This window comes from Perca flavescens, chromosome 3 (genome assembly GCF_004354835.1).
Source record: "Perca flavescens isolate YP-PL-M2 chromosome 3, PFLA_1.0, whole genome shotgun sequence".
Lineage (NCBI taxonomy): Eukaryota > Metazoa > Chordata > Actinopteri > Perciformes > Percidae > Perca > Perca flavescens.
The window spans coordinates 16166680-16187168 of NC_041333.1; the positions used below are offsets into that span (position 1 = coordinate 16166680).

The window sequence follows — 20489 nt, forward strand, 5'->3', positions numbered from 1 at the left end:
AAGTGTAACCGAAGGGCAAGTGCGAGAAATTAAAAATATAAACAGTCCCATCATAATGGCACTTTCTTATCATCATTCTCAAAGCTTTTTGCACATGTAGTATGAAGGAAATGTGGATGTTAGTCAGTGTCTCATGTGTGTTTGCCTACTTTCTCTCTGCAGTAAGACGATCGTCTCATTCTCTGGCCACTGACATGTTTGAGCAGCACCTAGGGGCGCACCTCCTGCAGGTAACGACCACAGCACCCACACCCACATTCTTCTTCTTTAATGGTTATTATGATATCATGTAACTACATGTGTTTGCATTCTGTATTTGAGATGTTCTAGTGGGTTTGTGAGATCTTCTCGTTGTCAATGTCCTGTGAAAATCATGTCTCCAAAAACGTCAAACTGCCCTGTTTTCAGCTTTGTGAACATTTCAGATAGTCCAGTGGGTTCTCAAATGGTTTATTTAGCTTGAGAAGTAGGAGAATTTGTTTTTCAGAATGGATCGCAAGGGCAGTTTAATCCAGTATTTTCCTTGACAGACAAGCACATTTGTCTCAGTGTGTCCGTGCTTGTGTGCGATCGCAGTATCATACCTCAGTCTCTCAGACTTACATTTCCAAGCAATCTCCTATCGCATGCTCCCACATCCGCACACATTGACACTCACACATCTCATAGACCTCAGATGCTCGGACGATATCGCTGGCTGCCAAAGAATGCCTCCCTTTGCACTGACAGATGAATGTAGCCTGAGGGGGATTCTGGGGTAGAAGGACTGCAGGGATGATAGAGACCAAGACTCGGAGGAGGTGTGAAGAAGGTAACACTGCAGGTTGTAGTTGAGACGAAGAGGATTCTGAGGGAGGAGGAGAGATGGTTGGAAGAGCAACCAGAGCAGAGAGGGCAAAAGAAAACTTAAAGGATCCTAATGCCTTATGTCCTATGCAAATCTCTTTTTGAATTGCCTTGTTGTAAAGAGGTGCTATACAAATACATTTAGTAGGTAGGAGTGGGAACCGGTAGAGAGAGACAAAAAGCGAAGGGAATCTAGGCTGAGAATTCAGAAGTGAGACGGTGGTGGTAAAACAAAGAAACGTTACATATGTCTGCTCTCCTCTGGCATTTTAAAGCGGAAAGGAGGCTTAGGGAACGACGCTGATAGAAATCAAATTAACGCTCCAGAAAAACTGTATGATTCTTTCCTCCCAGCCGTCCTCCCGCCGTAATAGCCTGATAATTGCACTTTAGTTCTCCGACATTCAGGCGGCTGGTTTCTCCTCGCCGCAACACACGACACCCCACACCCTGGCCGCACATTTGCATACTGGATGTGTCAGTTGCATAAATTACCACTGCCACTTTAAGCACTGGGCCGCCAAAATAGCAATCATTCTTCTAGAGCAAAGTGGCCCTGGTCTGTGTGTGTGTATGTGTGTGTGAGGCTGAGGCTGTGTCTGCTCACTCCTGGATGCTTGTTATGACGATTAATATTATTCTCTGAAGCAGTCCTCTCTAATGGCCTGGCTGTATACCTTTCACTTCTCATTAGAATCACTGCAGGCTGTAATGACTCTAGTTCTATCTGTGTCTGTACCAGTGTCTGGTCCTGTGTTTACGTATGTGTGTGTGTGTGTGTGTGTGTGTGTGTGTGTGTGTGTGTGTGTGTGTGTGTGTGTGTGTGTGTGTGTGTGTGTGTGTGTGTGTGTGTGTGTGTGTGTGTGTGTGTGTGTGTGTGTGTGTGTGTGTGTGTGTGTGTGTGTGTGTGTGTGCGTGCGTGCACATGTGGCATTTTTGTCTCTGCTGCTTTTTGTGTGTTTAGTTATGCAGGCCTTGTTGACAGCTGTTGTGTGTAGCTGCAGCTTGCATCTATGGGAGTTGTTTCATGTCTGTTCACATTTATGCGTGTGTGTGTGTGTGTGTGTGTGTGTGTGTGTGTGTGTGTGTGTGTGTGTGTGTGTGTGTGTGTGTGTGTGTGTGTGTACACATGTGAGTATGATTGTGTGTGTGCCTGTGAATTGAGAGAAGAGGCCGAGGGTTGACGGGCTGTTTGTTATCTAGCTCATTGTAATTTGTTCGATACACACTAATTGCTCTAATTTGTCTGTCTTGTTTCTGTTTGCCTTTGTGTGTGTGTGTGTGTGTGTGTGTGTGTGTGTGTGTGTGTGTGTGTGCGCGCGCGTGTGTGCACAGTCTCTGGATGGCTTTGTGTTCGTGGTCAGTCAGGAGGGACGTTTTCTCTACATCTCAGAGACAGTTTCTATCTACCTGGGCCTCTCACAGGTAAGATGACCTCATTACACATACACACACACACACACACACACACATAGAATAATCCTTTGTATACAAGCGCATTTGCACACATGTGCCTATCTTCTGCTTATGCTTTCATAACCCCTGCCAGGTGTGTGTGTGTGTGTGTGAATATCTTTGACTGCACTCTTTGCGCTCATCTCTGGAGTGCAACTCTCACGGGGGCAATGCTACTCTCTCTCTCTACCGCCCTCTCTCCCTCGCCAGGTGCTCACCTCTGTTGATTGCCTCTGGCCTCTTGTACTGTGAATGTTAAGTCCTGCCATTTTGCCCAGATGCATAAATAATAACAGTAATTACTGGCCCAGCAATCAAAGTGTCGCCCCAGCGCGCTGGGCCTGTCTAGGGGAACAAATCGATAGGCATCTTAAAAGCCACATTGATTGTAGGGAGGGGGAAAAACACCAAGGGGGATGGGAAGATAGATAGAGACAGTCAGAGAGAGAAAGAGAGGGGGAGAAAAGGAGGAGAGGTGTGATAAGAGAGAGATGTTTCAAAGTAAGAAGAATCCGTACAGCATGAGAGAGAGAGAAAGTTAGTGCTACAGTAACAGAAGTATCTGAGTGGTTTTTTTAAATGTGGAAATGTGCAGTGATTGAGTGTCTGCCCTTGGCGACATTGAAGGATAAGTTTGGATTTTGTTTTAACTCTGTCTTAGTACCACACTCACATGCTATATGTACATTGAAAGAGTAATTGGTCACTTTCCCCCTGTCTGTAGCGGCTGCGAGGCGGCCACCTCCGAACACGGCCGCAGTGGACAAAATCCACAGTCCTCACTCTGTTTAGAAATGCTTTGTAAAGTAGAGTCAAGTGGGCATCTGATAAAGTTACTGTCATTTTTAGCATGAAATGACTGTAATGTATGAATATAATATGGGCAGTGCTTCCTTGCAGAGTCATGGCAGAGGGATACTTCCTGCTGGCTGCATGTATTTTTGTTTCCTGGACACCACACAGACGTGATGTGACTACAAGGAACAAGTGAATACCCACTTGATTTGTTTAACTCAGACTGCTAAAGCCTTATATTATTTTTAGCTGAACATTAAAATGCATTTTTGGATAAAGACTGCAGAACCTTTTGATTTGGTTTATAGTTCAGCGTTGAATTTGACCCATTGATGGCAGCCTTGCAACAGGCAGCATGGTGGCCCAATGGTTAGCACTGTGGCCTCACAGCAAGAAGGTTCTAGGTTCAAATCCAGGTCGTTCCGGGCCTTTCTGTGTGGAGTTTCTCTGGTTTCCCCCACCATCAAAAATACTAGGTTCTAGTACTAGGTTCTCCGGTCCGTGCCCTTGATCAAGGCACTGGCTCAGATCTGGAGTTGGTCCCCCACTGCTCCCTTGAGGGATGGGTTAAATGCAGAGAATGAATTTTGCTATGTGTATGTGACAATAAAGTACCTTTACCTTTACACCAGATGGATGTATTGTTCAGGCCATATTGTTCTTTAATTGTATTCCCAAATGTAACTGTGTTACCTGTGTTTGCTGTGATATAGCACCATAGCACACATTACTGATTAAGAGACTACTGCGTAAAATCACAGTTTTTACGTTCCTTTATTCACGATGACGCAAAGCAGAAATCGCTGCGAGCAAGCTTGCTTCTGAGATGTCTGAACGCCCAAAAGAGTAACTTAACACCCGGGTGAAAAGCAATGTTTTGCTGTCCTCTTCAGTTCAAAGTTTCAAACCTGATCTCTAAATACACCCGGCATCACTGATAATAATCTTACCATTTGCGTTCATTTTCTTTTCCAAATAAGTGTGGGCTTTGTTCAAACAGTAGCTTAGAGTGTGGTCAGAGATGCGCTCTGTTGCATCTGGAACCACGCCCAACAGTGATGTCACGGTGTACTGACACCCTGGAGTACACCTGTACATCACTACAGGAAGGTGAGACGGCAAAAACAAGATTTTCCCAGGGTGTTCAGTTACTCTTTAATATTGTATTCACGATCTCCACCAGTATAGGAAACATGTTGGAGAAAACACAAGCTGACTAATCACAGTTCTTGCAATCTCTGTGGTATCTTTAAAGCCGCCGTAGCTCTTATGTGCACTTGCAATTTTGAGGAGGGGCTCGGCAGCAACGTGCGTAGGCTGCTTATTAGAACGAGTCACAGGGGGAAGAGATCTCTTCACAGCCAGTATGGAGACAATAGTAACTCTTTTAATGTACATATGGGCTTGCAAATATTGTATTATGTATGATAGACTTGGGGGAAAAAAACACAAACCTATCCTGTTTGAATGGAGAGACCAGGATAAGAGTTGTTTGTTTGCACCTGCCATGGAGTTTCTTGGGTTTTCACTTTGCAAAAAGAAATACATAAGAAAGATAGAGTGGGAGAAGACATAACAAAACAGTGAGAAACATAGCGAACCAGGCAGACAATTACGAGAAAGAAAGAATACAAAGGAGCGGAATAGGGGTGAGGATGAGAGACAGTGGTAAAGAGAGAGAGAGAGAGAGGGAGTCTGAGTGTGTAAATAGAGTTTAAATGTGCAGTAGGAATGAAATTCGCCTTGGGATTGCCTAGGTAAACAAGACAGCCGAGGCTTTGGTGGAGATGCTAATAAAACAGAGCTGTTCTTATCAGCTGAGCAGATGGCCTAACCCATCGCATCTACTCAAACAGGGCCTGAGCCATCAGCATTCTAATGAAATTATTTATGATCGAAGATTACGTTCAAAACCTTGAACATACAACGCCACGTTTACCTTCCTGAAAAGATGAAAGCAGACGGGGATCGAAGGGGTTTATGATGAGAAAGAGAGACAGCCAGAAAGGGTCAGATGGAGTTTGGTGTTGAGGAGATGAGTTACGGAGTATATAGTATGTTTATGGACACATACAACGAGAAAGAAAGAGATTCAAAAAGAGAGAAAGGAGAGGTTGGAGGGAGGGAGAGAACAAAAACACTTCGATATACTTTGTTGGTGAGTGGAGGCGGGCACAGGGGAGAGAGGAAGGACAGACAAACAAACGATGTTCTGAGTGAAAAAGTGTAACTGGTGGTTTGTTTTAGAGGGCATTTCGCCCCTGTGGACCACCCCTGCCCTGCCGTCCCCTGTCCCCCCCCGTCTGACCCCTCTGCCCTGGCTTACACCCTGGGCTTCTCCCCCGACAGGGGGGTTGCTTAGCCGGCTTACCCCAGGTCAGGCACCTTGACCAAGGGCACAGCCTGCCGCCCACTCCCCTAGTGCCGGCAGGTATCATTTTTCTTCTCCCCGGGTCTCCAGGCCAGAATCTCGGATAAACCTGGGAATGCCACGAAGCAGATGAGGAGAGAGAGGGGGGGAGAAGTAAGTAGAGGAGAAAAGAAAAGAATTGATGGAGTAGAGGAAGAGGAGACAAAGGTTGGCGAAAATGACAAATTGGAGGGAGGAGAGACGGAAAGGACGGAGATGTAGGAGAAGGGGCTGGGAGGAGAAAGGAAAGGAATAAATGGGGTAAAGAGAAGGGAGGAAGGATGGTGGATTAAGGGAGGAGAGAATTGATCTGGGAATGGTTAGTATGCAGCTCCCCCTCCCCCCTCTCCCCCCTCCCTCCCTCTCTCCTCTCCCATCAGTCAGTGAGGGCTGAGGGCTGAGAGTGTGTTGTGGACCACTGCCCGGATGCCTCATACATATTAAAGCCCCCTGCTATTATTTATATCATGTCTCTCCTTCCCCTGCTTGCTGCCCTCCTCCTCCCCACATCATCCCCAACGCACTGCCATACGTACACACGCACACACACACACGCACGCGCACACACACACACACACACACACACACACACAGACACAGACACACACACACAGACACACAAGTTCATGCAGGTGCACTGACAGACACCTACTCACACCAACAATGACACACAATGACGTGTGGAGACACAAAAACAGACTAGTCTAGTCACATACGCAGAGAAACAGGCGCGCCGTGTGCTCGCATACGCACAAACACACACGCGGAGAGATTTGAATGATCTCAGTCTCTCCTCACGTCTTTCCTTTGCGCCACATTCCATACCTGTTTTTATGTCTGAGCCTGACTCATCCTCTCAATCGCTCCGTCTCCTTCTCATCTTCTCATTTCTGTCTGAACTTTTTTCAATCCCTCCCTTTTGCCTGTGATGGAGTGATATTACTCGGATAGGTCTTAAGCCTGGTAAAGCCCTTAAGGACCTGTTTGCCTCTCTACCTTGTTTTCCAATACCACAGGGCCAGGGGATTGTGTCTCTTTCAGATGGCTGGTCCAGTGTTCTGAGTGGAGGTAAATTTCGTCCTTGTTTAAAGAACGACAAGAATTCCCTTTGCAGAGGAATCGCTATTCATACAACACAGACACCTTGACCACTGATAGATAGATAGATAGATAGATAGATAGATAGATAGATAGATAGATAGATATAATCAGTAATGCCTAAAGCCAAAAAAACAAGCCCAGTCCATTTACTTGTCAAATGCCCAGCCTCTTAATGCCTAGAAACTCTTAGTTTTTAAACATTAATGAATGAGTAAGTTTTGATATCAGAATCAAAAGGAACGCAGCAGAAAAACCCCAGCACCTAGTAATTACACTGCTAATGTTATATGTGCATAATGAAGAGGGATACAAACAAAAAAAAGGTTATCCTGTAGATTCAGAGTGTTTATATATATACAGGATATTTTTTTAAGTACCCTAAACATTACGGACCATTACATTTAAAAGATGTTTTATGAAATGAAAAATAATTTGCAGATATATGTTTTGTTAAGAGAGAGTTGCAGCTCCACCTTTGTCCTCCTTTTTCATACAATCACTAAATTTGATTGATGATGCTATCTATGGTTAAACACTGTAATAACAGCTTCATACAACTTAAAGCAGCTATAATACATATTTTTATAATAACATTGTGACAGTGTGGAAGGGGTCACTCGTAGGGATTAACCTGCAGAGAATGATTACCTGAATCTGCAGCTCCCCTGGACTTTACGGAGTTTTAAAGGGAGTTTCAGCTCATTGTTTTGCGGTCCACCCGCAACTTTACTGTTTTGGTTCGCCCTCACCGCTCTCATAGGGTCATGCTTAGCACCAAACAGCAGACAGACAGACACAGTTAGTCACTAACTGGTGAACAAAGTGGAGCATTTAGAAGCTAGAGAGACCAAATAGATAGAGACCAAAAACAGAAAAGGGGAGTAAATATTATACTAAGATTCAGCAGTTGACCAGAAACACAACTTCAAATGAATGATAATGTTGCTCCGTAACAGCTAGATGTTTGAATAAGCAACTGTTTGCAACTTAAAAGGTGATGATATGTCAATGTTGTGTTCATATGCAGGCCTGCTTTATCTTTATCTTCAGAAATGTCACTGTGAGCGTAAGTGAAAACGGAATATGTGGGGGCAGGGTATAGTTACAAAATAAATTGAATTCAACGCCCCAGAGTTCAAGATAAGGCATCAAAATTATTTTTACAGGAAGAGAAAAGAGAGAAATTTTAATATAAAAAAATTCTCCAAACTAAAATTATTTTAGCATATATTTAGCATATAACAAGAGATGAACAATGAACACAGAGAAATAGGATTAGAACTTCACTGGTTCTTTAAACTGATAAAGACATATGCCCTCTGTGTTCAGTATTTGAATTGATGAGGCCTTCATATCAGGGCATCCAGTGGCATAGATGCATACATTATGCAGGGAACTTTTTTTGTACACTTCTTTCCCTGTGTTTTCTTTCTTATCTCTACTGTTTCTTTAAAATAAAGGAGAAAAAAATCATTTTATTTGCATTTTGGCCTAAATAGATATCTAAATAGGTTCATATGTCAGTAGGTAGCCATTTTCACATATATTTAGGTAAGTCTGGTAGTAGCACATCTTTTCATTATGTAGGGAAATTGCTCCATATGGTGCCTATCAAATCTAGTATTTAATTATATGTTGGTTGCAAATTAAAAAAAAAAAAAAACAGGACATCCCTCAAGAGATTAAGCCTTACATGTCTGGGGCTTAGAACCTCTAACCCTTTGCTTATCCTGCCTCTCTCGGTGGGGTTTCCTCCATCTTTGCCCCCACTCCGTTCACTCATCTTCCACCTCATTCCTCCGCTCCCGCCTTCCCTCTTCCCGCTCCTTCCTCTCCCCCGGCTGTGATGTCCTTGAGGGCCTGCTGAAGCTCCCATAAAGCCTGCAGTAAATGGCTCTAATCCGGTAATAAATGGCTGTGTCCTACAGACAAGGGTGTGAGGCTGCTGCAGCCACGGCTTTATCAGATGGAATGGTATTGGCACACACATGCACAGACACACACGCACGTTCACATATGAAATAGAAGCTACATTAATGTGTGTAAGCATGCATAGGCTTTCTCTTCCCCCCCCTTCACACTCACACACACACACACACACACACACACACACACACACACACACACGCACACACTCATTCATTTATACAACTTCAGATGGAATCACACCTGCTCCGACTGTGCTGCTTTTATGGATGCCATGCAAGAGCAGCGCCATTATTACCTTTAAATGATTAGAGATGCGACTATGATGCATTATGATGATAGGATCATATAGAGCTGTATGAGCTGTTGCGTTGCTCTTTATGCCTGCCGGGATAGACTGTAACTGAATGAAAGAGCAGGGAGCGACACAGGGAATAAGAAGAATAGTAATGTGACCTTTAGAGATACTTGGAGTTCACCTGTTTTTAATCAGCAAATACAATTGATTTTTATCTCCCCTGGTTTTATTTGTGTAATACTGTAGTCACTTGGTCCTCTGAGACTGAACTTAAGTGTGTGTGTGTGTGTGTGTGGGGGGGGGTATGTCTTACAACCTCCACACTTCTTGTTGAGTTGTAACCCAGAGCAGTGCTTTCATTTTCCTGCCATAATGTGTATTGCTTTTTCGTGTGTGTGCTCATGTGCAGGCATCATTGTGCCGGAAGCCTCAGTTTTTGATTAGCGTATGTGTTTTTCTTCAGGTGGAGCTGACCGGCAGCAGTGTGTTTGACTACATCCACCCGGCGGACCACGTCGAGATGGCCGAGCGGCTGGGAATCAGGCCGCATCTGAGGGCCGAGGCCGGCTGCCACACGGGCCCCGAGAGCGCTTCAAGCTCTGCATCCACCTCCTCCCTGGCTGGTACCCCTGAACCCGGTACTATTTATACTGTCAATTTATAGAGAGAAAACTGAAAGCAGTATACAATAAAAACTCAATGTGCATCATCAAAACAACAAAAAGAAAAATAATTGAATTTATGACAAATTCTGTAGGAATTGGCCTCCACTCGCCAACAAAGTATATCAAAGTGTTTTTGTCCTCTCCCTCCCTCCCTCCAACCTCTCCTTTCTCTTTTTGAATTGCTTTCTTTTTTTTCATTGTATGTGTCCATAAACATACTATATACTATAAATATTTTTACCTCTTCTTCTCTCATCCTCAACAGCTCCGTCTAGTCCTCATTCTCCTGCTGATGATCCTCCCGACCGCGGCTACTTCATCCGCATGAAGTCCACGCTCACCAAAAGAGGCCTGCACGTCAAGTCGTCTGGATACAAGGTACAACTGTCTGAGGAAATAATACCTCATCATTTGAAAACCTACCTTGTATTATGCTTACTTTCCTATTACCCTGCTTGTTCTCGGGATGGTAAAATAACAAGGAGAGCCTTGTCATTTTGTTTTCCACGGCCATTGTTTCATAGCAATGTCAAGTTGGTCGTTTTCGGTGTGTTTTATGGCTGTGACCTTATATCACACTGGGCTGCTGCACACAACAGTGAGTTTACTGACTGTTGTGTTCACTGCTGTAAAACTGGGCTGCTGCATTCTTTAGCTTAGAATCTGACTTTGTATTGTGTTTATGTTAAATATATATATTTATGAATGTTCTATTCCCTCTGTTGTTGCTGTTATTTTCTACATAAGTAGAAAGTGTAAGTGTCTTGCAATGCAAAGAATGTGCTTCTGTGAAAGAAATGCATAACTGATGTCCTCTGTTTGTCAGGTAATCCATGTGACGGGACGAATCCGCTGCCGCCCAGCACTCGTGCCGGGCTCTGCGCGCTCAGTGCGTCGACCGATGGGTTTAGTCGCACTGGCACACACCCTTCCACCCTCCACGCTTAATGAAGTCCGCATGGAGAGCCAAATGTTTGTCTTCCGTGTGAACATGGACCTACAGGTCACATATTGTGAGAACAGGTAAGGGTTTTGTCTGTGTTTTGAAGTTTAGCGGTATGGACGCTGAATACATACAAATAAGTACATTTTGTCTTTAAAAGGATCTCAGAGTATATGGATCTGACCCCAGCAGAGGTGGTGGGACACACCTGTTACCACTTCATCCATGTAGAAGACCTGGAAAATATCCGGCAGAGCCATGAGGACTGTGAGTCACATCTATATGCATATGTAGGACATGAAATTCCCCCCCACACCTCCACCTCCCCTTATTCTACACAGTGTCTGAACTTCAGAAAGAGCTTGTTGAAATGTCATTCTGTCCTGTTGCGATAGGCGCCCTCTGCTGCCATCATCATGAACTGCCAGAGCAATAATGGTCTTCTTCTCTGTCCTTCTCCTCTCCCGTGTTCTGTTATCTTTCCATCTTCCGCCCGTCTCCTCTTAGTGCTGAGGAAAGGTCAGGTGGTGACCGGTTACTACCGTTGGCTCCAGAGGAGAGGAGGCTACCTGTGGATCCAGTCCAGCGCCACCGTCTCCATCAACCACAAAGCTCCACATGAACGCAACGTCATCTGGGTCAACTACATCCTGAGGTCAGTACAACCACAGCCTGCGCTCCAAGACTGCTGATATGAACCGAGTTCATGTGTGAAGGCACCATACTGTGTACAGATAGTATTTGAAGGGATAGATGATGAAATGCAAAGGGATTATTGGAAGAGTTTCACCCGCTCCAAAATATGCAAAAACTCTAAATAGTGACATCAAAGCAAAGCCCATGTTTATATTGAAGATAACAAACAATTATTATAAATTATAAGATGACAAAAAAGTTTAGGTATTTTGAGTCATTTTGTTTCATAGATTTTAGATTTTATTTTTTATTTTTTTTTTGCTGCCCTAACAGATCAGATCTAGTTAATGAATTAATTTAATTGATGACTGTTTGTCCAGTTAAAATGAAGCAGGTTCTTATCACGTTAGTGAGATAATTCAATTGTACAGTTTTACGAGCTTTGACAGTGCATAATGTTATCATAGATTTTTGTCAGTTTAAAAAAACAAAATTGTAGAGTTTAAAATGATTCGTAAAAAAATAATAAGTAAAAGTCATCACTCTCGCAGAGTCTGTAATGCTGCTCAACTGTCTGTAATCAGCAATGCAGCATTACTTACTCACTATTTAATGTTACATTACTTTAAATTGGATTCAAAAAGTCTTTTATTAAGGAACATTCAAGATTCTGCACCTTTGTTTCACATTACCCTTTAAATGTCGTATTACTTTTGTTTAAGGCTTTATTTATTTATTCCACAGACAAAACAACTGCAGTAACCTCGACAAAATATGCTTTCCCCTCATTTCCCTCTAGTATACACACACACACACACACACAGACACACACACATTCACCCAGACACTGATGCAAATATACACAGACGTTACATGAACACATTGTACACACACAATCACAGTACATAGCACAACGGCAGAGCAGTCAGACAAAAACAAGAGGAGTAGGCTGAATTTCAATGCTAATTGGACTGAAGCTATATAATTACAACAAATGGATGTCAGAATTTTGGGGCTGAATGGTGTTTTAGTTAATTAGTGCTGTAATTACAAGAGCTCATTAACTTCTCCAACAGCCTCCTCCTTGTCTGAGCTTAACTGTGTATGTAGGCTGTAAGGTGGGCTGCTGAGTGGGGCTGTGTGTGTGTGTGTGTGTGTGTGTGTGTGTGTGTGTGTGTGTGTGTCTTGAAGTGCGGGGTCTGCCTATCTGTCTGTTTGCGCGTGTCAGTGCTTGTGTATGTGTGATAAGGGCTGTTGTTGGAGAACTGGGTGGATGTGTTAGGTAGAGGTTAGAGGGGTGTGAGGCAGTTATTAGGCTGATTATATGTTGTTTCCATCTCTAAGTATTCACTCAAATCAGCACGGCACTAGAGTTTTTTTTTTTATAAAGCTGTAAATGGCCTTTAAGTGGTACATGATCATTTGTGTATACATCCACGTTTTTTTCCCTCCATTTCTCCTTCTCCATCCATCTATCATCCATGCAGTCGAACAGAGATGCCTGACACTCCCCTGGATATACTGCAGCTACCAGAGAATGTAAGAGCAGAGCGACTTCGAGTTAGCTCGTCTCCCACCGACAGCTCCCCGCAGGCCCGAGGTAGGATGCAACACACACATTAGTAACTTCCCATGATGCCCGCTGACACACAGAAACACCTGCCTGTGCGTCTTTTTGTCATAAAAATCTCCCTTCCCCCTCAGGCACGCAGCCATTGAAGAGCTCAGTGGGGAAGAGTGACCTCGACACTAAAGGCAGAGAGAAATTCACCGCCGCTGCCATCCAATCAGAAGACAGGAGGAAGCGCCTGCTGAGGTCCGACCCCGAGGGTGCTCCTCCCGAAACCCGTCGCAGACTGGAGGAGCTCCGTCACGCAGAGGAGAGTGTATCAGCCTCCTCTGACCTGGCGAGCGAAAGCGAGGGGGAGGAGGAGGAAGAGACAGAGTGGGACCAGGGGGGAGACAGTGACAGATTGAAACAGGAAGACACTGGAGGAGGTAAACAGAGTAGGGGAGGAGAGACCCCCGCTAGAGGGGAGAGGGGGAGCAGGGTGCACAACGGCCGGGCTGTGATCCAGCAACTGAAGAGCGTAGTGACCCCGTCTCCCCTGGCTGGCAGCCCCAGCATCAAGACTGAACACGAAGTCCTGACCACCGGGGGGCGCTGGGGGTCACACACACAAACCTCCACCTCCCACACACACACCACCCAGCCCCAACCCTCACATGCACACACACCCTCCAGCAGCCTCAACGGCGACAGCCCCACCACCCCAATCCCCGACTCTTCTTCCAGCAGCGAGGCCCCCCCAAAAGGGTTGTTCACTCCCCCGTCCCCGGCTCTGTCCCCCGCCATGTCCGTGTCCTCCCCGCTGCCCCGTGAGGACAGGGTTGTGTCGGGGGTGGTCAGTAGGAGCAGCGGCGGTGCAGGTAGCGCTCCGGACTTTGAGCTGCTCCAGAGACTGGCTGCAGGCGGCGCAGCGGGGCGGGTCCTCTTCCACCCCCTGGCCCTCGGCCCACAGGGCCCTCAGAGCCTCTACGCCCCCAGCACTATCCGCTACGCTCCACCTGAGCTGCCCCCCTCCCACCACCACGGCTTAGAACACAGCGATGGCCTGCAGCTTCGCTCGGACCACCACAAGGGACCCCCGCCAGCCTTCTTCCCCCACCTACAGCGGTTGGCTGGCTTGCCACCCTTCAGTGGTTTCTCCCCGTCTGACAGCCCTTTCTCCTCCGGCCTGCCCTTCTGTATGAATGGACTGAGGGGGGCTGCGGGCTCCGAGGAAGACTGAGACTCAGACAGGAAGGAGGTGAGAGAAAAAAAAAAAAAAAATGAAGGACGGAGCAGAGAGACGGACCAGAAAGAGAGACGTTGTAAAGGGCAGGAGAGACAGAAGTGGCAGGACATTAAGTCTCTAAGGACATTACTAATTGGACAATGAGTTGAATAACTGCGATTTAAAATATTTGACAAGTCGCTGCCGTAGGGAATTATTGTGTCTGCTCATTGTGGACAAGTGACAGTGACTCTCAGAGAAAACAGGACGTGGAAACTTTTGACTGGTTGTCCCTCAAGACTTTTCGTCTCAACAATTATGAACTCTGCTCTGTGTCTTCCTCTAGATGACTGTGTTGATTTCTGTCTCTTCCACTCAGAGAAGCCATATTGTAAATAGAGACAAAACCATAAAGACCCTCAGCTCAAATCCTCCTCACTGTCACTCCAATTAACCCAATTAACCCTAAAGCCAGTAGAAAGAGATGGACACTTGTCCGTAGGAATGAAAGCAACTTTGAAATATACATTTTTATTATTGCAGTATTATACAAATCATCTCTTACACTGAGATCCAGGTGAGAATTTGATTCTAGGGTTCAAAATAGACGGAGAAAGCCCTCTGGTGTTTTTGTATTGAGATTTAAAATGATAATGATAAAAATAAATCCAAGTATTCATGAGTCAGCCATACTTAAAGCACACTGTTGGGACAAAAGTATGAATAATGTAGTCCCAGACATTCCATTATATATAAGGGAAGAAAATGCAATGCAGACAGGATGCTATTTCTGTTGTTTGGTTATCAGAAGATTGTTTGTTTAACTGAGTATTAATTATAGTATATTCTGTATGATGCCGCGGTTGTGTTTGTGTATGAAAGCCATATTCTTGTTTTGTTTTTTTATTGATGATTATTTTCTCACCAGATAAAACAGGTGGAAGGGTGGTGTGAAAGTTGTGTCTAGACAAACAAACGTTTTATTGGAGGTACAATATCATCCAAACACCTTTTTTTTATTATTCTCTAAAAGATATTTCTGAAAATGTTTTTAGGAGGGGAAATGGTGCTGGACACAAGTGTTTGTCATCATTTAAACCTCTGTGTTTTTTTCTGAGCACTTACTGAAATTTGTTCTGGTGTGAACTCAAAGCACTTCATCACTTAGCACTCACTCACACAGTGTAGTAGAGGAGATAAATGGTCATTCAAAAAGGCAGATAAATAAACAGACCACCTGTGGTCAATAAAAATAACCTTAGAGTTATGCTGATTTTGGTTTCAGTTCAACTTGGTCAACTGGAAGTAAAGTTTTAAATAAAATTTCAATTTCTCACTAATTGATGGGAATTACTCGTAGGACTCAAAAAACAAATACAAAACACTATAAAAAAATGTTTAATCAGTGGTTAAACTGAAATGAGTCACAAACAAGTTGGCAGTTGTCTAAAAGATACTCAGACAATTGAGAATGTTCATTCCAAAATGTGACCCTTTTTGACAAAATGTTGGTATCAATACAGCCAAACACTTTAATAAGAAATTGTGACAATGATACTGACATTGATATGAATACTCAGAAATAAACTATTCAGATACTTGTCTAGCACTTTGGAATAAAGTCCTTCAAACTGATTGAAATACGCAGATTTGTAAAATCTGTTGAAAGCAGTCTTCAAAATGATCCACAAAGCCAGACACCGTATGTACAATGTTATTGTTTCGCTTCCAAATTGAGATTATGGTGGACCGTCTGATCTGAGGGCTCAATTTATGTGGAAATCTCTGACGTTGTGATGTCTGACAGAAAAAAAAGATATTCATATTCTCGGGTGTTTAATGGTATAACGTGTGTATGATTGCGTGTGTGTGCGTTTGCTTGTTCAAGTGTGAATGTTTTTTTTATTATTATTAAATAGCTAACCCCTTGCCCATCACTGTGAATCTAACGTTATCCCCCCATCTTTGTGAATACTCCACCCACTCATCAAATAAAATGAACAAATGTAAAAAGAAAAACAGTGATACAGATGACCATAACAATAAAATATTCCAGTAGAGGAGCACAACTCAAGGCTTTGTTGTTTCTTTCTTGCTTCTGTATAGCACATAAACTCGATAATTAAGATATATTTGAAAATGCATTATCCAATTTATTTTTTTACACGGTAAATTAAGGTGTCGTATGTGATTCAAATAGATAATTTGGGGAATGTTTTGTAAGGTAAAACAGTTTGTTCTACACTACGCATGCAGTAGATTTATTTGTCTTAAAATCAGTTACTTACGGCTCCTTCACAAACCATCAATATTTCAGGCATACAGCAGACATTTATGTACAGCCTTTCACTATATGTGTGAGACTAACATCAATTCAAACAACACACACCCAAAATAACAAATACAAATCAGCGGTAGAATAAATATAATAGATGTCTTGTGTCACTGCAGGTCGTTATGTGCCATCAACAAAGCAGGTGGGCGATTTTGCAACCCGCAATAAAACACACAATAAAACATAATGGTATTGATCCTTAATAAAAAATAAAGTAAAATGTGGAGCAGGTGAGTGTGACCCTGGCATGAAGCAAGGCGTCGCTTGAGGGTCTTGGATTTAACAAAGACTTAAATTAGTCACAAGTGAACACAAAAGCACAGCAAGTACAGGGAGAGCGTCTCACTTATGAGAGACTATATGCGGACATGCATCACCGTGTGTGTCTCTGTGTGTGTGTGTGTGTGTGAGTGAGTGTACACTGGTGGTTTGCTTGTGTGTCTGTGCGTGTGTGTATGTGTGTGTATCTCCATGAATTTGCGAGTGTGTGTGTGTGTGTGTGTTGTCTGAAGCAGCCCCAGGGAGGGGCTCTGACATTGAAGACGGGTTAAATCCTGTTTTACATTCAAGTGGCAGGCCCTAGTTCATTAGAGTGAGGATCATTCCTCCTCAAGACCAAAGGAAGCGCATACTAAACAAGAGCAGTTGTTGGGGAGAAAATGCCATTGTACGTGCAAAACCGTATGTACTGTATAAGTGTGTGTGAGTGTGTGTGTGCGCTGATGTGCTGGGAACGGAGCTGCACAATAACCTCTGGTTTCATCTCAATATCTTCTTTTCTGTGGAGTACAGACTTTATATAGCAAAGTAAAGTTGCGTATTGTACAGTGCACTATTTGTGTCAATGTATGTGTGTGTGTGTGTGTGTGTGTGTGTGTGTGTGTGTGTGTGTGTGTGTGCGCGCATGTCATGGCAGCTCTCCTGACTGTTTTCTACTCCGCCTGTCATTGAGTCACCCATATGCCCTCTCTGTCACTAACTTTGATGGCTTATCTTACCCCCTGAATTGGAGTCGCGCTCCCGGGGGAAATACCTTAGCACATGTAAATGCATTTGAAAGAGTAAAAATATGAGTAGGAATAATAGAGTGAGGAATGGAGGGAGACACCCAGACAGCTTCCACCTGACATGAGCTTACTACACCTCCACAACTCTCTCTTTCTTCCATTCCTCCTCTGCTACCGCTACTACTTTTTTTTTTTTGTCAATGTTTCACAACAATCTCCTCTTTCTCCTCTCAGCCAAGGCCAATCCATACTTAATGCAGTTCTCAAGGCAGACGCTTTGATCCATACGCGTGGCATTTAACACCTGAGAGCAGATGAGCAATCTGCTCTCAAAATAAGCAGAGGTTATGGCTCCTAGTTTCAGCGCTGGGAGTGTAGATGTGCAACTGAGGTTTAGAGATGAATGAGGTTAGACCTGGACTTTGGAGCTGTGGCTGGCGTTGTGGTTTCAGTAGCTGCTCGGGGTCTGGGGTGGATGGTGTTTGTCAGTGAGGGCGCGTCTCCTGCCTCTGGGCGCCCTGCCCTTTAGACGCGCCAGGCCTCAGGAGCCTCCTGCATGCCAAACAGACCTGTGCAGTCAGATGCAGCCACGGAGGAGAGACGCTGAGAGGAGAGGAGGGAGGGAGGGGAGGAGAAGCGAACGTGAGGAGGAGTCCAGAGAGAAAGGACTCGAGGGCGAAAGGGTAGATGAAGATCTGAGGGAGAGAGTAGAGTAGGGAGGAGAGGGGCCTTGAGGGGAGGCGGTAGGGGTGCTGGCCACACTGCAGCAGCCATCTCGACACACCCTGCATGTGAAACACAACTGCACTGAAACGCCCTGGGAATCAGCGAAGGAGAGGCGGGAGGAGAGTGAGAGTGAAGGAGAAGAGGGGAAGGAAGAGTGGGTGACTCTGAGGTGACTCTCAACAGCGGCGCTGTGTGTCGATGGACGCGAGATATCACAGACCTTCGCCCTAACCCAGTCAGTGATAGTTATCGCAGACAAAGCCCCCCCATCAACAACACACCCATGCACAGACACACACACACACACACACACACACATAGCAACCACCACAAGCTGCTCAGCTCAATTCATATACAGTATTTATTCATGTTCGCTCATTATAAAAAATGATGCGAGTACAGCATGTGTGTGGACCGTTTGTACATCTTTTGACTCCTGCTGTAAGGACTCTGGCACTTACACAGTTACGTTTTTTGAATTGTTTATTTCTAAAGATCGAGGAAAGAGATTTTTTGTCTCTGTTTTTGATGAAAGTGTGCTTTGGTATTTAATTATGGAGTGTGTGTTCTCTGAATGAGTACTTCCAAATCTCCCAACTAATATTGAGGACACTGAAGTTGTGTCCTCTGTACTTTTTCAGGGAATTTACTGTTCTGATTCTGAATCTGAATGATTAAAAAGAGAGACCGTCTTTTGGTGTAGAAGGGTGTGTTGGTGGGACCATGCCAGATGAACTAGTTAGGAGGCTCCTATTGACCCCCACCTTTGTGCTCATTATGTACAGTGTATTCAGAAAGTATTCAGACCCCATCACTTTTTTCACATTTCGTTATGTTGCAGCCTTATGCCAAAATCGTTTCCGCCATGATGACAAGGAAAATAGAATTTTTGCAAAAACTGAAATGTCACATTGGCATGCTGTAAGTATTCAGACCATTTGCTATGACAGAGTTTAGATCAGGTGCCTCACATTTCTCATTGAGACGGTTCTACACCTTGATTGGAGTCCACCTGTGGCAAATTCAATGGATTGGACATGATTAGGAAAGGCACACACACACACACACACACACACACACACACACACACACACACACACACACACACACCTGTCTACATAAGGTCTCACAGCTGACATATCAGAGCGAAAACAAAGCCATGATGTAGAAGGAACTGCCTGCAGAGTGCAGACAGGAATGTGTTGAGGCACAAAGGAAGGCCTCAAAACATTTCTGCTGCATGAGCACTTGTGGCATCCATAATTCTGGAAAAGTTTAAAACAACCAGGACTCTTCGTAGAGCTGGCTGCCCAGTCAAACAGCACTCAGGGGCGAAGGGTCTTGGTAAGAGAGGTGACCAAGACCTTCATGTTCACTCTGACTGCGCTCCGAAGATCCTGTGTGAAGATGGGAGAAAACTTCCAGAAGGACAACCATCACTGCAACACTGCCAATCTTGGCTTTTTTAACAGAAGACTCTCCTCAGTGAAAGACACATGAAAGCACCTAAAGGACTCTCAGACTGTGAGAAACTTAAGAAATTCTAAAGTCTAATGAATCCAAGATTGAACTGTTTGGCCTCAATTCTAAGCATCATGTTTGGAGGAAACCCGGCACCACTCATCACCTGCGAAATGCCATCCCAGCATGAAGCATGGTGGTGGCAGCATCATGGGGACTGGTCAGGGTTGAGGGGAAAAATGAACCGAGCAAAGAACAAAGAGATCCTTAATGAAAAGCATTCAGGACCTCTGACTGGGCCGGAGGTTCATCTTCCAACAGGACAATGACCCTAAGCACACAGCCAAGACAATGCAGGAGTGGCTTATGGACAACTCTGTGAATGTCCTCAGGTGGTTCAGCAAGAGCCCGGAATGGAACCCAGTCAAGCTTCTCTTGAGAGACCTGAAAATGTCTGTCCACCAACGGTCCTCCTCCAACAGAGCTTCAGACAATCTGCGGAGAAAGAAGACTGCCAGAAAATCCCCAAATCCAGGTGTGCAATTCTTGTCACGGCTTTAATTGCTGCCAAAGGTGCTTCAACTAAGTATAGAGTTAAGGGTCTGTTTACGTATAATGGGATATTTTATAATTAGTAAATTAGAATCTAAAATGTTGTTTTCGCTTTGCATTTGTATCGAGTGTAGATGAAGGTAAAAATTCTCCAAACTCCCCATTGTGTACAATGCACACAGTACACTATAAACGGCAGCTTCATTATATAAGAGATCAAGAAACCAACCAGCACATCTATGCAGTAATACTACATGGCCCCAAAAATGTTTGTCCGTTTGTCTTAACTTCACTTACACATTTATTCAGGAATGTGCATGATATAAGCATAATATATTCTTCAAATAATTAAGATCAGGTCATAATTCACGATGCACCTTAGTGGTACAAATTCCAGGACTACTTTGGAATGTATCGAATTACCTATAATATATATTTATAGTATATGTGTAAAGGTAATTTGAGGTTATTTATATATATATATATATATATATATATATATATAATTTTTGTATATATATACAAAAATTTGTGGAGCAGGACCTTTTCTTTTTTA

At 44.0% G+C, this 20489-nt stretch overlaps 1 protein-coding gene across 7 annotated transcripts in view; it reads left to right on the forward strand.

The window, feature by feature from the left end:
• npas1 (neuronal PAS domain protein 1) overlaps nt 1-15921 on the forward strand; it is a 64877-nt gene extending 48956 nt beyond the window's left edge. For 6 of the 7 annotated variants that reach the window (XM_028573107.1, XM_028573106.1, XM_028573105.1 and 3 more), the window contains 9 exons: nt 163-230; nt 2182-2271; nt 9295-9469; nt 9762-9874; nt 10323-10519; nt 10600-10706; nt 10947-11094; nt 12563-12675; nt 12780-15921. In XM_028573107.1, coding sequence (XP_028428908.1) covers nt 163-230; nt 2182-2271; nt 9295-9469; nt 9762-9874; nt 10323-10519; nt 10600-10706; nt 10947-11094; nt 12563-12675; nt 12780-13867 — 2099 coding nt within the window. In that variant the 3' untranslated portion in view covers nt 13868-15921. Of the gene's footprint in view, nt 1-162; nt 231-2181; nt 2272-6532; nt 6575-8476; nt 8582-9294; nt 9470-9761; nt 9875-10322; nt 10520-10599; nt 10707-10946; nt 11095-12562; nt 12676-12779 lie in introns of those variants that run through there. The other variant, XM_028573111.1, reaches the window with a different exon arrangement.
• The last annotated feature ends 4568 nt before the right edge of the window (nt 15922-20489 follow it).